This window comes from Periophthalmus magnuspinnatus, chromosome 17, assembly GCF_009829125.3.
Source record: "Periophthalmus magnuspinnatus isolate fPerMag1 chromosome 17, fPerMag1.2.pri, whole genome shotgun sequence".
Lineage (NCBI taxonomy): Eukaryota > Metazoa > Chordata > Actinopteri > Gobiiformes > Gobiidae > Periophthalmus > Periophthalmus magnuspinnatus.
In genome coordinates, this window is record NC_047142.1 from 17,167,402 (window position 1) to 17,190,712 (window position 23,311).

Sequence of the window (23,311 nt, forward strand, 5' to 3'; positions counted from 1 at the left end):
AAACTAAAACTAAACTAGGTCTAAACAAGGCCTGAAACATAACTAAACAAGGTCTTAAACAGATCTAAACCATCTCTAAAAAAGAACTAAACCAGGTCTAAACCAGAACTAAACCAGGACTAAACCAATTCTAAGCTAGGATTAAACCAGGTCTGAAACAGAACTAAGCCAGGTCTAAACAAGGTCTAAAACATCACTAACAAGGTCTAAAACATGACTAAACCAGGCTTAAAATATGACTAAACCAGTTCTAAACTAGGATAAAACCATGTCTAAAATGGGACTAAACCAGGGCTAAATCTGAATGAAACCAGGACTAAACTAGTTCTTACTTAGGACAAAACCAGGTCTGAACTAGGTCTAAAAGAGGACTAAACTCGGTCTAAACAAGGTCTAAACATGGTCTCAAACAGGACTGAACCAGTTCTGAGCTAGAACAAAACCAGGTCTAAACCAGAACTAAACCAGGTCTAAACAATGCCTAAAACATGTCTAAACCAATTGTAAACAAGGTGTAAAACATGACTAAACAAGGTCTAAAACCAGTTCTTAGCTAGGACAAAAATAGGTCTAAACCAGAACTAAACCAAGTCTAAACAAGGTCTAAAACATGAGTAAACCAGGTCTAAACAAGGACTAAACCAGGTCTAAAACAGAAGTAAACCAGATCTGAACCCGGTCTAAACAAAGTCTAAAACAAACTTACAGTTTGTGCATTTTTACATCGAATGAAATGGATGCAAAAACGTTTTTATTCATCTGTTCTAAGTTATTTTTTCATCTGCCAGTTAAAATATCTCGTTTTAATGTAAAATTTCTCTCCTATAGGACAATATGGCATCAGCCGACCATTCTACTTCCCACTGCAGCCTTCTTATTGGTCCAGACCTGCCCCATCACACAGTGAATCACCCCATCAAGGTAGTAACAGTGCATTAATGTCCTTAAATGCCCTCTGCTAATCTGTGACTATCTCCACTGCAAATTACAGGCTGAAATCATGAGTGGGAGAAATACTGTATAACCTTGTGCTATGGTTCAATACTAATTGGTCTCCTCTGGGGCATCTATTTCCCATGTAGTTTGCTGCAAAGGTCGATATAACATATGTACAAGACAAGGCCATGCAGCAAAATGGCCTCCCAAGGGTAATGCAAGCATTCACTATAGATGTAATGTGACTAGCATACAAAATGAGCCGTTTTTATCAACACTTTAAAAGGAGGAGATGTTTTCAGTTTTTGAGTGAAGTTTGAGCAGTATGCCACCACAAATTAAGATTGTCAAAAGTATCCATCCATCCATTTTCTTCCGCTTATCCGGAGCCGGGTCGCGGGGGCTGTATTACAGAATTTATCCTGGTAACTCCATTCCTTGCATTTATGGCCTCACAAAAATCCACAAAAAGGGAGTACCCCTCAGACCCATTGTGTGTAGCACAGACTCCATCAAATACAATGCAGCCAAACATCTGAAGACCATCCTGGCTCCTCTGGTGGGCAACACGGAGGACCATATTGAGAACATAGCAGAATTTGTGAGCAAAGTCAAACATCTCCAATTTGATTCAGATGAGACGATTTTATTTGATGTGACCTCTCTCTTTACTTGTATCCCCACATCAGTAGTGGTAAAGGCAGCAAAGAGGAGGCTACTGCAGAATACTAAGCTTAAAGAGAGAGCTAAACTGTCACCTCACCAAATCTTCAAGTTGCTGGAAATTTGTTTAAATACCACATATTTCCAGTTTAGAGGAAAATTCTACAGGCAAATCCACAGTTGTGCCATGGGCTCACCGGTCTCTCCTATTATAGCTAACTTATACATGGAACTATTTGAAACAAAGCAATGTGGTCTACTTCATTCAGGGTAGTGAAGAGTCCACTGAGCGTTACATTGAAGAAAATAAACTTCCACTCCATAAGAGAAGGTACCAACAGCGTCGCGAGAGCTCCTCAGTTTGCCGTGCATCTCCATCTCAAAGCTCTAACCTTTGAAGATAGTGAGGTATAGATCTTAGCCAGAGAAAAGAAATAGTTTGAGAGGGGAGTTAAATAAACTATTTTTGTTAAGAACAGGAATGGCGGTCTTAGAAAATCATCTTTCCCCCCATCTATAACTCCACCCTCGGACCCAAAGCAAACAAAGGAAACAAAGGGGATAATAGAGCTAGCCTGGATGCCAATAGGCATGAAAGCACCCATTAAGAGTTGAATGAACATGGTAAATATGTCTCAGGCTCAGTGTACACTTAGTTTAACTCAATAGACCTAGCCTACATACACAAACTGTAAACAATAGCTTTGATACTTTTGACAACCCTATAAAGTATCCTTTATGATCAACAATACAAGAAGTGTTACTTCATATAAAATACATGAGGATGTATTTAGTTAACCATTTAAATGCAAAAGCCATAAGAGACAGTAAATTATTAATTACACAAGTTACTTATCATAAATCTGAGGCATTGTGACCAAGAAATGTATTTTTTGCATAAATAAAGTTATGTCTGATTGTATGTTGTGCTTTTCCCCTCCAGATGTTGAAAGGCCGGAGCCCAATCGTGCAGATAAAGACACAGAAAGCGCAGACATTCCAGATATGTCCAACTGTAATGGATCAGGCAGCCGAAAAACCTGTAAACACCAACACAAACGAGACAGGATCACGAGAGAGAGAGAGGTACTGAGGCAACAAGAGGACAGCCCACACATGGAGGAGGTCCCAGAGTCCAACAATGAAGGTAATACACAACAGGAAATAGATGGGTAGATAGATAGACAACAGACAGACAGATAATGAGGTGTTCTTGGTACTGCTACTCTTTCTCTTTTGCATGCCTTTCCAAAAGTAATTTTTTGAGAACTCAAAATTCTTATAATTAACAATATTCAGCTTAGTCATTTTAAGGTGAATGTGACTGACATAGTTACATTCAAAGTAGTCTAAAATTCTGGTGTAACAGCGCTCAGTTAATCATAGTTGTATGTGGCCATTTAAATTAAAGTGGGACTCAACTCCTAAACTCTCCTCAAAACCACATTTCAAATAGAGTCATAGCTAAAGTGGGGAACACCTGGATCCACACATTGGGGTAACAAAAGCTCAGTTGATAGAGTGTTTGTCTACGAAGGTTTGAATGGGTCCTTGAGCAAGACACTCAACCCACCTCGCCCCCAGTGTCTCTGTACATGTAATAATAATAATAATAATAATAATGCATTTTATTTATAAGCGCCTTTCAAAACACCCAAGGACACTGAGCAAGATAAAATTAGATAAAAAACGTGTATGACTGTGTATGTGAATAGGTGAGTGGTTCCTTGATGTGAAGAGCCCTTGAAGTTAGAAAAGTGTCATATAAAAATGTGACCGAGACAACATTTTGCACCCTTATTTATTTTTGATATATTGTAGATAAATATAGCTGCTTTCTCTTCAGGTCAGCTGTTCTTTGAGTCCGACCCGGTTGGTCCCGTGATGGGGGTGCAGATCCAGGATTTGGTGAAGGTTTTCGACGGCAGCTCTCGTCCTGCAGTTAACCACCTCAACATCAACTTCTACGAGGGACAGATCACCTCTTTCCTCGGACACAACGGAGCAGGGAAAACAACCACACTGTAAGACGCTATTGTGTTTACAGTATTCATGCTGACACTTATTGAAAAGACAGTGATGCATCGGGTGCCTTTTTTTTTTTTAAACTACCTACTACCTACATATTTAAAGAACAGCTGAACAATTTTGGAACATTTTTGTTACAGTTTCGTTAGATTTAAGGGGCATTTAAATCTGAGAGAACAACAATATGACACGAACAATGATTTTACCTAGGTCTAAAATTCAGATTTTTTTTTTACACAGTGAGACCACAAGGGGAAGTTAGTTATCTGCAGATGCCATTATTATTATTAACTGAATAACTACACCATTGGCTAATTGTGACTTTTTATTTTTAGTTTAATTATTAGTTTTAGCCAGTACCCATTTTTCTCATATCGTTTAGCCAAATGTGTCTTACCCCAGCACAGATATATTGTATAAGCAGCTCTAATGGTCAAAATAAGTCTTCTTTCTGCAATTATAACGTGTTTTATTGCCAAGAATCAGGAAGTGAGTGTTTAGCATGCTAGTCTATGGTTGTTAGCTTTACCCTGATGGAAAACTCTGCTCTGGTTTCTGAAAGTTCTGAAAAGCTCTGATCTGAACACTGTGCTTCTTTATTTACTCTCTGTTTTCCAGTTCGATCCTGACTGGCCTATTCCCTCCCACCTCTGGCACTGCCTTCATCAACGGCAGAGACATCCGCACTGACATAGACCTGATCCGTAACTCTCTGGGGATGTGTCCACAGTACAACATCCTCTTCAAACAGTAAGCCACAACAACAACACTATTCAGATCGGGTGTTATAGATTTTACACATCGAGACAGAGGTGACTTCAAAACACATAGATTTGTTTACTCGTAGCCTATATTTGCTTTTGAAATGAGCTGCTAAAGGTTAGGATGTTCCCAACTAAAGGTGGTATAGATTTTGTGCATGCAATCAATTTTGTTGCCGAAAGTTGCAGCCAGAATACTTGTCAAACTCTACTCTTGTATCTGCCTATGTAAAATGATATTTTATTCTATTTTTTATTTAAAGTTGAATTGCCATACATTTTTCTTATAAATTCATAATAAAGTGTATTGTAAAAGCAGAACTTTGTGACAAAAATCAGACTACTACACGCTGTATTCATCTAACCTTTTATAAATCACAAACATTATGGGATTTTTAAGTGATGATTTCACTTCTGGGTCCAACCAGCAACTTCACAGTTAATTTCTAGCTTTGTTTTTGTTCCTTATTCATCAAATAAGAGATGATTACTTGTATGTTAAACCACTGTATCAAATATGTAAACAATGTGGCAATAATTTGGCATAACATAAGATTGCCATTGTGTATATCTCACTAACTTCAAACATTTTCTGTCACTTTTAAAACCTTGTTAGCGTTAAAGTGCTGCAAGCCATTTTTAACATGAGAAGTGTTGTTGCTAAAAAATCGAGGAAATTATAAACATTATTTTCAATCAGCCCATGACGTGTCTTGGACCCAGAAGTGATATCACACTTAACAATCCTATATTACGCTTTGGGATGAGTGGTCTACCCTGCTTTACTTTAAAAAGTGGATGTGAATAATGTGCCAGAGTATTTGGTTCAGGATCCAGAACATTCACTGCAAGACTGGGGACTCGGGATTTAGAAAAATGTTGTCACGATACAAAAATTTCAAACTCAATACTAGGGAATAGACATGACAATATTGATTGTATTACAATAACATGATAAAAAAAATCAATTCTTAAGACAATAGAATGCAATTTTCAACATTAAATAATAGTACTTTAGAAATAAATAAATATACATGATCAAATGAGTATCTAGTTTCAATAGGTTACTAGTTACTAGTTTTGATTAGTATGTTATTTTTAATTCTTTTGACCTTAGTGTACACTAATACTGTATGCAGCTGACCTTGTTTTGAAAAAAAAAAAAAAAATCCCAGTTGTATAATTTGAGTTGCTAATTGTTCATGTGTTTTCAGCCTGACGGTGGAAGAGCACATCTTGTTCTACTCTCTGATAAAAGGTCGCTCTCAGGCTGAGGCAGAGCAGGAGGTGGAGGACATGCTGCTGGACCTGGGTCTGCCGCACAAGAGACACGATGAAGCCCAGAATCTGTCTGGTATGACTCTGCTCTCAGTATAACATTTTACTATTATTTGTGAATTGTGTTTACTTTATATAATTCAATACTACTGACATAGTTCCAGGCCGAAGATATGGCCTAGAAAAGGGAGGAAAATGTATTCACCTGGACTTACCTGGTTAAATAAAATAAAAAGATAAAAATTGTAATAATAGACCCAAACTGAAATTTTTAGCACATTTACAACATTATGGGAAAAGTTTGCATCTTAGTGAATGAATTGCTTTAATGGTTGGGTGCAGGTGGGATGCAGAGGAAGCTGTCTGTTGCCATGGCGTTTGTCGGAGGGTCAAAGGTCGTGATTTTGGATGAACCCACATCAGGAGTGGACCCGTATTCAAGGAGGTCCATTTGGGATCTGTTACTCAAGTACCGGACAGGTAAATACAAAATATCTAGACAAATATGTAAACTTATTTTTATTTACATAATTGACAAAACTATATTGTTCCTTTGATAAATAGCAATAATGCAACAATAAATGCTGAAATATCTTGCACCTAGGCGTGGGACAAAAACACATTTTGAAGTGTGTTGTATTGCTGAAGAAAATATATGAACGATTAACGAATACTGAAACTAAATGATGCCACAAATGACACAAAAACCCTAAAATAGGATAAGTAGTACAAAAAAAAAGTACTCATGATGATTATTGACTAGGCTTGTCATGATAAATAGTGTATAGACTTATTGTTCAATGAATAATATATGGAATAATAATTGTTGGTGGTCCATACTGGTGTTTCGTTTTATTGTTATTTCTCTGCACTGTGATAAGATTTGAGCTGTAGAGGGTTGAATAAACATAACTTCTATGAGTCATTATAGATACAAACTAACTACTAAAGTGTTTCATTCTGCTGTTTATTTCTTTCAGCTCATGATTTTTAACAATATTGTACATTTAGAATAGTTGTTTTTTTTTTTTTTGGGGGGGGGGGGGGGGGGGGGGCAGCCCAGGGTTGGCAGTTGGCTCAGTGGTTAGAGCAGTGGTCCCCCAACCTGAAGGTCAGATCGATTCCAAGACACTTCACAATATGAAAGTGGTGTGTGTGAATGATTGGTGGTGGCAGCCTCTCTTCCATCAGTGTGACCTAGGGCAGTTGTGTCTACAAATGCTGTATTGTATTGTATTGTTGCTTCTGTATAACCGTGAGTATATATACGTCTCCAGGCCGTACTGTGATCCTGTCCACTCACCACATGGACGAGGCTGATCTGCTCAGTGACAGAATCGCCATCATCTCTCAGGGACGGCTCCACTGCTGCGGCTCCCCTCTCTTTCTCAAGAACTGCTTCGGACTGGGCTTCTACCTCACTCTAGTGCGCCGCATGAAGGACCTGAGGCGGAGAGAGGTACTGCAGCCTAAATGTGGGAGATAACAAATGAACAATTATAGGGTCATGTAAAATGTATAATTATAATATTTCAGAATGAGTCTGGCTGCAGCTCTGACTCCTCCTGTACCTGCCCCAGCCTGTACAGCTTTATGAAACATTTATTAGTAGTACTTACATGATAAATTCAGGTTAAACCAGGTTTCAAGGCATATTCAAAATTAAGATGTTTAAGCACCAGGATATACTTTGCTATAGATGAAATTAAGATCTTGCATCAGTGGTGGAAGAAGCATTCAGTTTTGTTACCGAAATAAAAATACTTAAGTAAAAGTAAAAGTATCACATGAAAAAAATCTACTTAAGTAAAAGTAAAATACCTGTTTTAAAATGTATTAAAAGTATTTTGCACATATGAGATCTACTCCTTTTTTTCCTTGGTGTTTTTCTGTGTGTATTTTTTTTTTTTTGCTCAAATTATGAACTTTGAGCATGAGCCTTTTCAAAAGGTCTCAAACTATAATAAAAAATACTTTTCATTCCTGCTCAAATCTGAAGTAAAATTAAAAAGTATCCACTTTAAAATCTACTGAAGTAAAGTACAGATAACTTTTTTTTTTTTTTTTTTTACTTTTTTAACTTTTTAAGTACTGTTTACTACTTTTACTTTGTTATGTTCCACCACTGTATTATATTGAATTTAATAAAATACAGTATTATTATTATGTACAATCAGTGATTCTGGGTATGTACAGTATATGGGCAGTGTTGGAAAGTAAATACATGTACCAAAATGATTCTGAATACTTATAAATTCAGGAGATTACAAATTATAAAATGATATATGTTTATGTACAATATGTAATTATAATGTGTGTATATTTTCAGAATGAGTGTGACTGCACCTCTGATTGCTCCTGTGGCTGCTCCATCTGTACGGCCTATAAGGAACAGTCCCAGAATCTGTCCCAGCACCAAGACAGGGTCATGGAAGGTACACGGAAACACGAAGAAACTTTTCCATTTAATTTGGATAATCACTTTTACAGATGTTAGTGATCTGGACACTGCTGCAATCAAGACGTTTCAGCTCCCATCCAGAGGCCATGTTCAATTTAATGACAGTGGCTTGAGGCACTAGGATTTATCTTACTCTGAGTTAACGAAGCAGGGAGAAAATTGATTTGCAAGGGGGATGGAGGAAGCCTTTTTTGTAAAGAAAGAGAATATGTTTTTGAACAGAAATGGTGGACTGAGTTTTAATCTACCAGCTATTTACAGAAGTGCTCTCAGCTCATGGAATAAGAGCACAACAACCAGTCGAATGCTAATCAGGTACTTAGCAATGCTGAAGGTGAGACAGCCAATACACTATAGAGGCATAATGACCCATAATGATGTTAGCTATTAAACAAGGACAGGGCACTTCAAAACTCCTCCCTTTAGGGGTGGACTTAGTTAACTCAGACTAGTATAAATCCTTGTGTCTCAAACATAGACTGTATAAAGAAGTAGACTAAGAGAGTGTGACGTCACCCATAGCGTTTGGCTCCAGTGAAATGAAGGATAACAGTTATAGGGGCAAATTTGTGCATTAGGAATTCTGACCATGAGTATCAGAGTAACCAAAGAGCCAGTCTGGAGTGGTTAATCAGGGAAAAGGCACATTGAGTTATGGACACGACAGCAAAATAAATACCAGGATCATGTAGAGCGGGTCAATATGAACATTTTAACACCAAAATGACAGGCCTGACAGCAGCAGTTATGGAAAGAGGGGTGACAGTTTTCCAATGTAAAGTGAAAGGAAGTCAGTGGAGTCGGAAGTGCACCAATTCCTCCCTTCCAATGCTCCACTTATATATACAGCCTATGGTCTAAAACCTGTAGCATCAATTGAAAATGGCTTCTGGATGGGAGTTGAAATGTCTTGAGGTACCATGATGGATTGCAAATTGTTAATAACTTTTAAAAGGAGTTGCCACGATAGCAATAGTCAGCACAAAAGTATACTACATTGTCAAGACCTTGATACTATATATATTGCCTCAAGGATAATTTTCTTCCTTAAACACATAACCTGTATTTCCTTTCTTGGTGTGGGTACCTATGTCTACTTGTGCGCTTCTAGACACGACTCAAACAACCTTTCTTTAATGTCCAGTACGTCCTTATCGCAGTTCAAGTGTGCTAACGTCCCATTAAAATTCATGTCCTTTCAATCCAACTCAAAACACAGACAGATTTGTTAACATTTATCGGTTAGAGCCGTATTGACCCAAGACTTTCCCTCTTAGTTCTGCTCGAGGACTTTGTTTAAAATTTAACTTTCAACCCATGATGCAGTCACAGCTTTGTCCTTACATAACCTTGATCTTAAGGTCCTCAAAAGGCGGAAAGCAAGAAAATTGAAATTGAGTAAAAGTGGATATTTCGCAGGTAAGTTTTGGGAGGCATTTTTTGGTATAACTGAAAACATTTTGAAGGAAGATGTCTAAATTGTGTTGTAGGAGTAACTAAGGCAAAAGTGCCCAGTAGTAATAACATTATAAACCACATTTCAAATAGAGCTGCTAACTTGGACATTAAAATGTTTTATAAATTCACATTTGTATTTTGATGCTCTGAGTCCCTCCTACCATCAGGTTTGTCAAGTTGTTGTGTACGTTTTTGTCATGGGTTTTCTATCCTTCTTTTGTATATTTATGGAGAATTGTCATGTGAGAGCATGGATGACATAGGCTTGTGGACTGAGCATTGGACAGAATCTTACCGCTAACCATAAGGAAGGTTTGAATAGGGCCTGGGAGTGGTTGCAAAATTATTCAAACTTCAGGGATCTTTTTGAAGAGAGAACATCGTTACAACAGTAGAAAGCTCCACAAAAAGTATTTTGCATAATACCCCATTTAAGAGAACAGCATCATAAGTGAAAAGGCATCATCAGTGAAGTATCCAGACACCACTAACACTCCAGTTCACTCCATATTGTTTTCATGTCTGCTGTTGTTCATATAAATCCTCACAATGTGATGAAATAACCAACTGACTAATACAAAGTTTGGTCTAAATGATTAAAGGACTACTCCCCTACTTCCAGTGGTGGAAATTAAAAGTAAAAGTGGTAAAGTACTGTATGTAAAATTCATCAAAAAAAAGAAGCTGATTTGTATAACTACTGTTGACCAAAATATGTACCGGTATCTATTTGAATATGTATTTGAATCAATATCACTACATTTGACACTTTAACAAATTAACAACACATGTGCAAAATACTTTTACTTTTTACTCATTTTACTAAGTAGATTTTTTCATGTGATACTTTTACTTTTAATTGAGTAACTTTTTACCTCTGTACTGTATTTTTACTTAAGTAACAAAATGGAGTACTTCATCCACCACTGCCCTAGTTCATACTCTTGGATCTTGTTCGCAGGAGACATTGAGACCATCACCAGTCTGATCCACCACCACGTCCCAGAGGCTAAGCTCATAGAGACCATCGGACAGGAGCTGACATACCTTTTGCCCAATAAAAACTTCAAGCACCGCGCCTACGCCAGCCTGTTCAGAGAGCTGGAGGAGACTCTGGGGGATATGGGCCTCAGCAGCTTCGGCATCTCTGACACTTCACTAGAGGAGGTAAGGATAGAGTCAATGATACTCTTGTAATTGGGGCACACTGGCAGAGTGGTTAGCCTTTGCCTCTTCTTGATGGGTGCTATGCCTTCCCTTCACTGTGTTGCTGTTGACCTTCTAGGGTTGCCATATTAATTACAAGAAAATCCAAGAAATTACGTGAATGGTGGCATTTCGGAAATTATTGTTAATATAAGAATAAATTACACTGCCTGGCCAAAAAAAAAGTCACCACCTGGATTTAACTAAGCAAATAGGTTGAAGTTGCTGCAGTTGGTCAGGTCTAGGTTCAGCAACAGTTTGTGTTCAAAGAATGAGGTCAGCTGACACCTGAATATACTGAATGACCAGGTTATTCCATCAATGGATTTTCTCTTCCCTGATGGCACGGACATGTTCCAAGATGACAATGCCAGGATTCGTCGGGCTCAGATTGTGAAAGAGTGGTTCAGGGAGCATGAGACATCATTTTCACACATGGATTGTCCACCACAGAGTCCAGATCTTAACTCCATTGAGAATCTTTGGGATGTGCTGGAGAAGGCTTTGTGCAGTGGTCAGACTCGACAATCATCAATGCAAGATCTTGGTGAAAAATTGGATGGAAATAAATCTTGTGACATTGTAGAAGCTTATCGAAACAACGCCACAGCGAATGTGTGCCGTAATCAAAGCTAAAGGCGGTCCAACGAAATATTAGAGTGTGTGACCTTTGTTTTTGGTGGAGACTTTTTTTTTTTGGCCAGGCAGTGTACAATGCATTGGATTTATATAGAGCCTTTCCCAACCAAGACCCAAAGCACTTTACATTGCAATATTTATTTACTCCATACATACAACAACAGTTTCCACGAGACTAGAGCCATTGCCACCTCACTGTGACAACTGCTATTCCCAGTGCTCTCCCATCCAGGTAACTGACTGGGATCATTGGTATCCAGGTATGGCAAAAATATTCAGTTCTTTTTATGTTCAAAACCAAATAAAGCTGTAGTTTAAACTGCTACAAACACTATATATACCATGTCTTCTTTTAAATGTTACTAAACCTTGAATTTAAAATGTGAATCCCTAATCTGAACACTATTGTAATGCTTAATTAAAATCGTAAATTGATAGATTTTTTAAAAAGTCATTGAACAAGCAGTAATAAGAATGAGCAGTAGCAGAAGTTCTGTTTCTCATATATTTTTACTGGTACTATGAGGTGCCAACTGCAACCTTTACTTGAACAATTTTACAAAATATGTTGGAGTAAAAATGTCATTAATAGCCTATTTGTAATGTAGATAAATGCAGTATATTCATGGATCTCAGCTTCCTGTTATACGTGACATTTTGAGGATTTTTCACTGTTCATAATAGTTTATTTTAATTTGTTAACCGTTATGGCAGCAGTCCCAGTTTTTCATCATGTATTGAGTGCACCAGGACTTGTGAGTGTTTCAGAGCTTGTTCATTTCTCCTCAGATTTTCATAAAGGTCACTGCAGACGGAGAGGCGGTGAATAATGCCACCACTGCAGGTAAATACACAGTGATGTAGCACACGACCTTTTCCTCTGGACTCAGCGCTGTGACCTGTTTTTACACTGATCTCGATATAGAATCCTGTACATATTCCCTCTGAGTCTTGTTGAATACTTATGCACTAACTTACATAATGCTGTATACACATTACTCAGGCATACAATTGTTACTACTTGACCTGCTTAAGGATATCCAAGAAAAGACAACAAAGTATCTACCGGTACCTATAACTGTCTTGTCACATTTTAAAAGTGCACTATGTAAATTTTGTGGTGGCTTGGCTCCATGGAGATGTTATAGCTTTTCCTGGAAGGTTATACAATTGATACTTTGCAGTTACATCACGCTCTGAGTTTTGCATGTATGTCTATGGTGGAATGTTCAGCTGTTCCCATGGTGACACAATGTGCAATAAGCAAACACTGCTTAATAAGTAGCAACATAGTCTTAAAATTATGAAAACAAATTCGATTAATACCAACGTTCATGGTCCTATTTAGGTGTTTTCAACAAAAAGGTGAGAGTGTCGGCTAATGGTAGCTAGCTTGTGACTAGCTTGAGCAACAGAGCTTCAGACAGAGCATTGCCTCCAGTTAGCTTCAGCCCCCCCCCCCCCCCCCCCCCCCCCCCCCCCCCCCCCAGAGAATGCTGATGAATGCAAAGTATCAGTCTTATCTACCTTTCTATTATTCATTTACAAGTGTTTTTCATATTGCTTCAATTAATCTTAAAAACATGCATTCTTAATATCTTTACCTCTCCACTGATCTGACCGGTACCTTGGCCTGGTGGCTTCATCTGCTCGCCTCCATGGAGACAGATTAGTAGTTTAACCCCATACTTTAGAACATTCCAGGTAAAGCGATAACTTCTCCATGGAGACGGCAGAAAAGCAAGTGGCAGACAACCCCTCCACAAGAGAAAATTATATAATGCACCTTTAAAGTTAATTAAAACATGGTCATAATGAAATCCCTGGTAGTTGATGTGAATTATTTGTGTATTTGTGATGTGTGTTCCCTTTAGAGCAGTGGATGTTACAGCACAGGAAAAGCAGCAGCAGAACGGCCTCAGAAAATGAAGGTCAGAAAAGTAGTGGAGGCTTTATAGGCTTTCTAATATAGAGCTGTATGCTTTACTGTGGGATTATCCTACAGTCATACATCCATAGGGGGCGTACTGCAATTACTGCTGGTTGTACTAGTACTTCTGAATAGTGGCTTTAACGCATACATTTAACAAGTAACATTTAAGAGTAAGATGTAGTTTTGTGCATGTATGTTTGCATCATACCTGTATTTCTAACTGTTATTGATTTGCTAGAACAATGCACAGTATGTTTGATTTTTATTGCACAAAATGCTCTTGAGCAGATCTGACTTATATGCATAAACTAGCCTTTTGTCCAGTTTTTAGACAAATGGCATTACGTTTTTCTTGCTTACTCTTATAATAAGAACTGTGTAGCTTTTTTGTTGCTCTAAAATGCATAGTTGACTTGAATAACATGTATGAACTACAGAGCCAATCCGGAGCGAGGCTGTTGTAGGTAACGCCCCTTCCCGCCCACACCCCTGGTTTAGCAGGTAGGGGGCGCTTAACAACGCTGTAAACCTGTTGCTAACGCTAGCCTCCCCAGCAACCTTGGGGAAAGAAGGCGCTTGATTTTGTCTGTTATTAATGTTCATATCTTGATAAATAAAATAAAAATATCAGGATCATGTAGAGCGGGTTAATATGAACATTTTAAGACCAAAATGATGAGCCTGACAGCAGCAGTTAGGGAGAGAGGGGCGACAGTTTCTGAATAGAAAGTGAATTGGAGTCAATGGCATCATTTCCTATTTGCAACGCGGCGGCTTGCGGGTTAGCGATGTCCATTTATATATACAGTCTATGGTATTAACTCAACATTTAGTCCTGAAAACTTAATTCAATGTTTCAATACTTAATATGACTTTTATTCTATCTACTAACTTACTGCTGCTTGCTGACTTTCCCATGCCACTACACTGCTGTTACATCATCATAGTTCATTATTATTGGTCTTATGTTTTTCTTTTTTTCTCCACAGAGCACAACGGCGCCACCAGTGGGGCGGGAGGCAGCAGTGCAGGGAAAGGCTCCAGACAGGTGAAAGGTTCCAGGCTCATCCTCAAACAGTTCTGTGCTCTGATCATAAAGAGGTTTCACCACGCCACACGCAGCACCAAGGATTTCCTCGCACAGGTACTACACACACAACAAGTCACATTATAACAATTATTAAAGTGGAACTAAATGCTCAATCCAGCTTTTTTCTAATAACTGTGTACATGGTGTTTTAATAGTGCAACTTTAGTGGAAACTAGGTAATTTTGGAGCTTTCTGGAAATTTATGTGTGCTGCCTTCAGTGGCCTCTGCAATTTCCAATAGTTGGTGACATCACACAAGACTGTCCTGATTACAGCCCGGTGTTTCTGATTGCAAAAACCTGGCTGCAGGGGTGGAGTTTGAAGTCGGGGGACCTGTTAGACCAATCACACTGTTTCTCATATGTCCAGACTCCACCCGTCCTCCCTCCGTCACTTTAGTCTACAGGCACGACCGAGTTTGGCAGCTCTCTTTGAAAACGTGGTTGTGGGTGGAGTTTAGGTGTTAAGTCCCACTTTAAATATTTGACATGGACCTTAACATTGAGCACCCACCATTAGGTTAATAAGTCAATTTCCTATAAATTTTTTCCTATAGACATTGTGAAAAAAAGTTTAAAAGCTACTTGGGGTCGAGCTATGTCGTGACTAATGACCATAAGACACAAAGTTATAAAAACATTTCACCAAATTTTAAGATTTAAATGTGTTTTCTGGACTTACAACAACTGTGTTGGACATTAGTTAACAGTGTACCTTTAAAAGCTTAATAGTAGATTAAAAAAAAAAAAAACTATGGGAAAAATGAATGTGAAATTTACTTCCGGAAACAACAGTGGGCTTCAGAAGCGGGTGAGACTGTTGAGCTCAAAAGCAAAAATAAGGCTCCAAAAATATAATTCTGTTTCTGTTTTTTAAAAGCATATTAAAGATGGACTGTAATCTATTCCATTGTATAAAACATTTGCTCTGGAACACAAAAATCGGAAGTAAAGTTGATTAAGTTGGCTACAAAATTCCAATCACTAGATTGAATTCAAGGTTGTCAATAAAAGAAACATTTTATGGATCTAAATTATTCCCTGATTGTGGGAAAGATGGGCTGGCGTGGGCAGAATTGTGTTTTAGGTTTTTGATTTTTCTCGAGTGATGCAGAAAAGAGAGAGCCACTGTCACTGTGAATGGTCATGTATGTTTTATTTTAGCTACATTCATGTTTATCTGTTTATGTTCCATTTTAGATTGTACTTCCTGCCAGTTTTGTCCTGATAGCCTTAATCTTCACCACGATTGTCCCACCTTTTGGAGAGTACCCTGCTCTCACTCTGAGCCCCTGGATGTACGGATCACAGTTTACTTTTGTCAGGTAAAAAGTTAGAATGAATACCGGTACATTAAAATACTAAAATTAATGATTTGATTATTTACTTGAGCAATATATGTATGTTTTCTTTAGTAATGAGCAGCCCCATGACCTGAGGATGAAGCGGTTCACTGAGCGCCTGTTGAATCCTCCAGGACTGGGTACTCGCTGTATGGAGGGAGAACCACTCGGGTAAGACTCTATGTTAACTGTTGAGTTGAGACTGCCTTTGTTTATATTTTCCTTGATACCAAATAATACTATGGCAAATATTTTTTTCATTCCACACCGGTTTGAAATGATCTAAAAATGAAATATATATGCGCAGATAAACTAAAATATCAACAATTTATTTCAAAATTATTCAAATTAGATAAAAAAAAAAAAAGAAATGCAATTTTTTGGAGAAATTTCAAGGACCGGTACTGATATTTTTGCTGGAGACTCAATAGTTTTTGATACCTCAGTCAATATCGATATATTGATATTTGCTATTGTTTTGTATGCACACAACTTAACCCATGTACATTTTAATTTCCTTCATGGCAGTTCATTATTTAAAATTTAGTTAAGAAGCCTGAATAATGCATATTAGTGTTTTCACGATACTAAAATGTCAAACTATTTTAATACTAAGGAATAAACTTGATACTCAATACCAATTCTGATACCATGATGATAATAAAAAACACTCTTTCTTTATTTCAACATTTAATCATAGTACTTGTTCTGATGCAGCGCTAGATCATTCTAAAGCTATTCAAGATTCATTTCTGTCCTGTGAATGTGATTTTTTTAGAATCAATACCTGCTCAAATGAGTTTTAGTATCATTTTGTATCTGATTTTTGATACTTTTGACAATCCTAATGCACACTGAATCTTTCTAACTGTCCTTGTCTGCTGTCTCCTCACAGAATGCCCTGTAGTAACGATACTTCAGAGTGGGTGTACCCAGACATCTCCCCGGAACTTGCCACTGTTTTTGAGAGCTCTAATTGGTCGACTTTGGACCCCTCCCCCTCCTGTGAGTGCAGCAGTACCAGGCGTTTGACTATGATGCCCGTGTGTCCCCTCGGAGCAGGAGGACCACCCCCAAAACAGCGTCAGGAGCGAAGCGGGGACACCATGTTGGATCTCACAGAGAGGAATATATCTGATTATCTGGTCAAAACCTACCCCAGCCTCATCAGGACCAGGTGGGAGGTCTCTGTGATGGAAGCAAGAACGGTTTATGCTAAGAATCTTGTTTACAAACTTTTTCTGTTTTTCTGTACAGCCTGAAAAGCAAATATTGGGTCAATGAGCAAAGGTAATTCCAATTTAACACTTTTCTTACCTTTTCAAAAGTCAACATGAACATAGCAATAAGTAATAGATTGAGATGTAGGTTGATCTCCATTCTGAAAAATGATCTATCTTCTACAGATATTATAAATGAATATCAAATGATTTTTTTCTCCAAGGAAGCATGGAATAGTAATTGGATTTTTGAAAACACTATACAAAACTATACTACACACAAGACTAAAATGCAAGCCTCCAGTTACTTTTTTAAATGACATGCATCTGTTTTTGCAAATGAGTAGTAAAAGAAAAAAATTACTTAAGGTTTCTTTTTGGGTTTGTTGGGGTTTTTTTTTTGGTTTTTTTTCAATGTACCGGTAGCTCAATAGACCTAGCTAACAAACTGTAAACAACAGGTGTGTTAGATCCAGACTAAAAATGACATAATTGGAAAATAAATACAAGAATAAATACTGGAATGGGAGGACATTTCCAGCTGTTTGCCATTTGAGACCTGTTTGTGGATTGCTCTGTGACATTGGTAAATTTAATACAAGGAACTTCATTTCACTTAAATTTGAGGAATCTGCATTCTTTTATGTTTTTTTATGCTGACAATGGTGTCCACACAAGTGAGAGGCTGCCCCGGGGTGTTTTTGTTTCCACGTTTCTGTGTCAATTAAACGCAAATGAGTGGGCAGGGCTGAGTGTTTATGCTCCCTATGTGCAGGCAAGCAGTTTTCTTTTTGGGACACTATTACTACTACTACTACTACTACTACTACTACTACTACTACTACTACTCCTACTACTACTACTACTACTACTACTGCTGCTTCAAATACTAATCAAATACTAACACTACTACTACAATTTCTATATTCACAGGCTATATCCTGCTTCCTGTTATATGCAACATTTTAAGTATTTAGTATTAGTATTTAAAAGTTATAATATTTTGGTTTCAACTGTCAATCGCTATGGCAACAGTCCTAATTTTTCATCATTCTGAAACCCAGGGATATAAAATAAAATTACTGGCTAGTATGTCAAGACTTACCAATCATAGAAGTGTTGCATGGTCCATTCCCAGTTTAAATAAATGCATATGATTTCCTTTATGATTAGTGGTGTTCAGGCTTAATATAAAACAGTTTGTGTAATAGTATTAGGGCATTACTTCCATACTGCTCTCCATAGTTTTGCAGTCAGTTTCTATTTTAATGTAAGTATCCTTTGTATGCAGATATGGAGGTCTGTCAATAGGAGGCCGGCTTCCCATTCTGGATGTAAAACCAGGTGACATCCAGGAGGTCTTCTCTCAAATTGGACGAATAGTCAACATCACTGCAGTAAATATCGCACAGTGCTACAGTCACACAGACACATTACTACAATAATCATTAACTTAATTTAACCTGTTCATTTTATGTGACAGGGCCATCGCTCCAGAGAGGCCTTGAGGAACATTGGACCATTCTTGAAGTACATGGAAAGTGAATACAATATAAAGGTATTTGTTGTTTATCTATAGGGAAAGAAACCAGTATTTATGAATTTTGTGGTATTTTCAGAAGTCATATCCAATACGAATATACACAGTCTTTTTTTGTTATTTACGAGGTACTTTACCACATATTTTGATACAAATACACCACCAAAACTGCAAAGAGCAATATGTTTCACATATATTTATTGAGAAGTATGAATTTGTACAGTGATGTTTATATAAATCTTGCTTCATTTTAAAAACAAATGAATGAGACAAGAAAAACTAAAACCATACAAAACTAAAAAAGTACAGAAACTCAAACAAAATGCCTCCCCATATCTGCCCTATTCCCCAGGGTGCTATCCAATTGTGTACTACTCTATTTGCCAGTCTGTGCCTTCGAAATATGAAGTGAATGGTTCCCATATTTGCTCAAAATCATCCAAATATCTTGTCTTCCTGGTGTCCTGGTCAGAGGTGGGTAGAGTAGCCAAAAAATGCACTCAAGTAAGAGTAATGTTACTTCAAAATAATATCTCTCAAGTAGTGGTACAATGTAAAAAAAAGTAATAAAAATAACAAGTAACTCTTGAGACATAACATTTGATTTATAATTTAACGTTAATGTAATTTAAAGGGGAAAAAAAATTAAATAATGCACAAAATCTTGTATTTTCAAAGGATATACACAAAAATGAAAAATAAATTGTATCTGAGGCAGGTCAATGTAAAACTTTTGTCACTTGTAGACTTACTCACAGTGGACAAAGTAACTAAAACTTTTAAGATTACTGTTACTTCAGTGAAAATATTTCTAAGTCGGAGTAAAAGAAAGAAAAGTTTCAGCTGAGTAACCTTTCTTTAAAAGGTTACTCAGGTGAATGTAACTGAGTACCAACTCTGGTCCTGGTATTAATTAAGCCTTCCTCCATCTTTGTTAGACTGCACAGTATATTATGGTGTCATCCAAAACTTTATTCTTTTTTTCTTGATCTTAATTTGTATTATTTGTTTCAACTTTGCACAATTTCGCATATCATTTAAGGAAACAAAAGAATCCAATTACACAATGGAAATGAAGCAAAAAGACAAAAAAAATCTCATAAGAATTAGAATCTGAGTCAGCTATTATTTTCAATTAGCTTACTAGTCAAATACTTCAATAGATACTTTGCAGTGACATCAGGCTGGACATCTGTATGCATGTCTGTGCTGGAATGTTCAGCAATTACCATGGTGAAACAATGCACACAAAGTTTTAAGATAGTCTGGAAACTTAAGGCTAAATAGAAAATGGATTTAAACAACACTGTGACCAATATGAGTGTTCATGATCCTGTTCAACTTTCAACAAAAAAGTGAAAGTGACCAACTGAAAAAAAAGTTGTCTAGTCTTGTCTATCTTGTGACTGTATTTTGTTCAAAATTCAAATGAAAGTATAAGTTGAAGACTAGAGCTTCAGACAGAGCAGTGCTTCAAGTTAGCATCACATATCAGCTGCAAAGTATCAATGCTTCTTTGTTTTTTTGTTTTTTTTTCCAACTTAAACTTAAATATGAGCTGCCTGAAAACTTTTTGATTGATAATATTTATTTTACTTTACGTTCCAGTTTAGAATTCGTATTTCTCATCAGTGTAATCCTCTCCCTGGTGTAGCTAACACTGAGCTAAATCTTCCCATATTTAAAAATAAATAAATAAATAAATCTTCCCATATGTTCCATACTCTAATGACAGTGAATGACAGTTGTAATGGCTGTTATATATTAGCGTTTGCTATAGCACCAGGGTCACTCACATTCCCTGCATGCTGCACATTGTCAGACGGGGCCATAATTACCTCGTCAGGTTTGTTGTGACCCGGGCTCTGCTGCTTTGACAGGTCTGGTACAATAACAAAGGCTGGCATGCTATGGTGTCCTTCATGAACGTAGCGAACAATGCCATCCTCCGCGCCTTCCTCCCTCCTCACGCCAAACCTGTGGAGTACGGAATCACAGCTGTCAATCACCCGCTCAACCTGACCAAGGAACAGCTGTCAGAAGTGACTGTGTGAGTGGAAACACGCACAAATTACTCGCTGTAATGATAAAAGTAATACATCAGATTTTTATATTGTTTTTGAAGGTTCTATGTTACGCAAAATTGATTCGTGTGAGCTTTAAGTCATGTTATAATGCTGCTATCTCATCAAAAAACATTTCAGGTATCGGGCTTTGTTTCATTCACACATGTTTGAATAACCCTTTATTATTAGTCTGTCTACATCTCCAAAGCTCAAAATGCTCTGTTCTACCTTGTGATAATGTGTAGTGGCAGATTTCAAGTTAACAGAGTCTCAAAAACTAAACTGTTAATCTGAGCTGAGATAAATTGGATTTTGGATCTGTGGCAATCTCAAATGAACACAAGATAACACAAAAATTGCTTTTAAAAGGCAACAACTTAATCTAGTTATTCTAGTGCAGTGTAGAGTAAATTAGTTCAACTGAGGATAAAAATATCTGTTAACTTTAAAACTACTGCTTCATGACATCACAAGGTGGAACAGCGCATTTTAAATTTTGGAGATGATGACAGCCTATAATCCAGGGTTACCCAAACATGTGTGAATGAAACAAAACACAACTCCAGGTATTTTTATGAGGTAACATATTCCAAAATGACAAACAGCTCACATATTTCTCTCTCTTCACCTTTCTCCTCAGATTGAAGACTTCAGTAGATGCAGTAGTTGCCATCTGTGTTATTTTCGCCATGTCCTTCGTCCCGGCCAGTTTTGTCTTATACCTGATCCAAGAGCGTGTGACTAAAGCCAAACACCTGCAGTTTGTCAGCGGGGTCAGCCCTCTGATTTACTGGATCGCCAACTTCATATGGGACATGGTAACCAATATCTTTCTAATGTAAATGTTATGTAATGTAATTATTTTTTTGCACAACTGAAATAATATGAAATGAAAAAAAAATGTAACCAATGGTGCCCAGTGTCATATACTTCATATACTTTATAATAACATTTTAATCAAAACAAGATGCAATCATCTCTCAGTAAAAGCAGGTGGTTTGGAGCAGAATTCAGACATTGGAGGAAGAAATTTGCACTATTTTTGCACTGGTAGATGAAACCAATTAAAACTTAAAATAAAAAAATAAATAATTTATTTAATATTGAGAGCAATTTTAGTTTTTGATTTTAAAACAAATGTAAGTAAATTGAAAAATCGTGAACACAATATGGTCTTATTGTCCATCTCTATTAAATGTGTATATGACTTCAATAATAATGTGTTCTTTTAGGTAAATTACTGTCTGAGCACAGCGATGGTGGTGGGGATTTTCATGGCATTTGATAAGAAATGCTACACTTCACCAACAAACCTGCCAGCGCTGATAACACTACTGCTCCTCTATGGGTAAGAACAGTATTATACACCACTGTGGAAAAAGTGAATGTGTTGGTGATTGGAAGGGTAAAAATAATAACAGTACCTGGCTATTAGATATGAGTATTAAAGTGAGTAGCTCTTATACCTCAGAGCAAGAAGCCAAGAACCTGACTGTAAAAAAATATCCATGTTTCTCTCTATGAAAGGATGAAGTGAAGGGAAGGTGAGATTTGATTTCATGTGTATTATATTGTTTTTGCAGGTGGTCAGTGACGCCCATGATGTATCCCATGTCCTACATCTTTAACGTCCCGAGTACGGCTTATGTGTCTCTATCCTGTATAAACCTGTTCATAGGAATCAATAGCAGCGCCATCACCTTCGTCCTGGAGCTCTTTGAGAACAACAGGGTAAAAACACTGCTTCTATTTCACATGGAAGGGTAGGATACACTTTATAAGAACTACACCTTGATTAGCCTGAATAAAGTATGAACTTAATTCATAATGAACAAATAGTTTATTAATAATGACTTAATACCCTAACTCCTAAAACTAACCCCTTAATCAATTAAGTACTAAATCTGAATCATACTTAAAACCACAGCATGTCACTTTTTAGCCACAATTTTTTTTTCCACATTTTAGTTGCGTTTATTGCCTTGAAAAACAGATAAAAACATGTGTCTTTAAGGTGAGCAAGCTTTCATCTCCACAAACCTGACTCTTATTTTACCTGGAGAATCGCCTCTTCCTGCTTCATTCCATGGAAATGTTGTTGCTTTGGTTATAATCTGCAGCAGTATGGCACGAAACATATTTATCTCCATGGAAAATGTTCCAACATATGGTTTTAACTTTCAATTTCCATGTAATCATGCAGGTGACTTGAAACCTCCAGAAAGTTGCATACTGTACCTGAACTATCAATAAACTATTTGTTAAATGGTCTTTCTTTCTTCATGCTTTATTAAGGCTAATGAAGGTGTAGTTATTATAAATGTCTCATATAAAAATCTAAATTGTGACTAAACTAGGACTAAATCTACACGAGACCAGAACAAGAACAGGACCAAACCAAGTTTGTATTAGGATGTATGAAGAGGGTTGTCTTTGCAGTTCAGTAGATTGCACATTCTCATTAGTCACTGTAGTTTCAAGCTGCTTCTGTATCCACATCTTACTCTGAGATATCATATTAAAAAGCTGTTTGTTTACTAATCAGAAATTCCACTTCTGTAAATGTATGCAGTGAATAAAATGAATATATTAAGATTGCACCTTAACAGCATTATGCACATGATTAGGCCTTAACTTTGTACTCTCAGCTCCATATGCTCTTTTCCCTTCACACCTGTATTCTTGTAACT

The 23,311-nt window shown here is 37.2% G+C and overlaps 1 protein-coding gene across 1 annotated transcript in view; it reads left to right on the forward strand.

The window, feature by feature from the left end:
• The window catches only part of LOC117385377 (retinal-specific phospholipid-transporting ATPase ABCA4-like), a 76,221-nt gene that overhangs the window by 35,485 nt on the left and 17,425 nt on the right, over positions 1 to 23,311 (forward strand). The window contains 22 exon segments of the mRNA XM_055228671.1: positions 829 to 921; positions 2,543 to 2,746; positions 3,446 to 3,623; positions 4,246 to 4,377; positions 5,603 to 5,742; positions 6,009 to 6,146; positions 6,944 to 7,125; positions 7,996 to 8,101; positions 10,547 to 10,752; positions 12,220 to 12,274; positions 13,305 to 13,361; positions 14,353 to 14,507; positions 15,653 to 15,777; positions 15,868 to 15,966; positions 16,691 to 16,972; positions 17,053 to 17,085; positions 18,307 to 18,412; positions 18,499 to 18,573; positions 20,436 to 20,605; positions 21,262 to 21,439; positions 21,854 to 21,969; positions 22,205 to 22,352. Of these exon segments, the coding sequence (XP_055084646.1) occupies positions 829 to 921; positions 2,543 to 2,746; positions 3,446 to 3,623; positions 4,246 to 4,377; positions 5,603 to 5,742; positions 6,009 to 6,146; positions 6,944 to 7,125; positions 7,996 to 8,101; positions 10,547 to 10,752; positions 12,220 to 12,274; positions 13,305 to 13,361; positions 14,353 to 14,507; positions 15,653 to 15,777; positions 15,868 to 15,966; positions 16,691 to 16,972; positions 17,053 to 17,085; positions 18,307 to 18,412; positions 18,499 to 18,573; positions 20,436 to 20,605; positions 21,262 to 21,439; positions 21,854 to 21,969; positions 22,205 to 22,352 (2,978 nt within the window).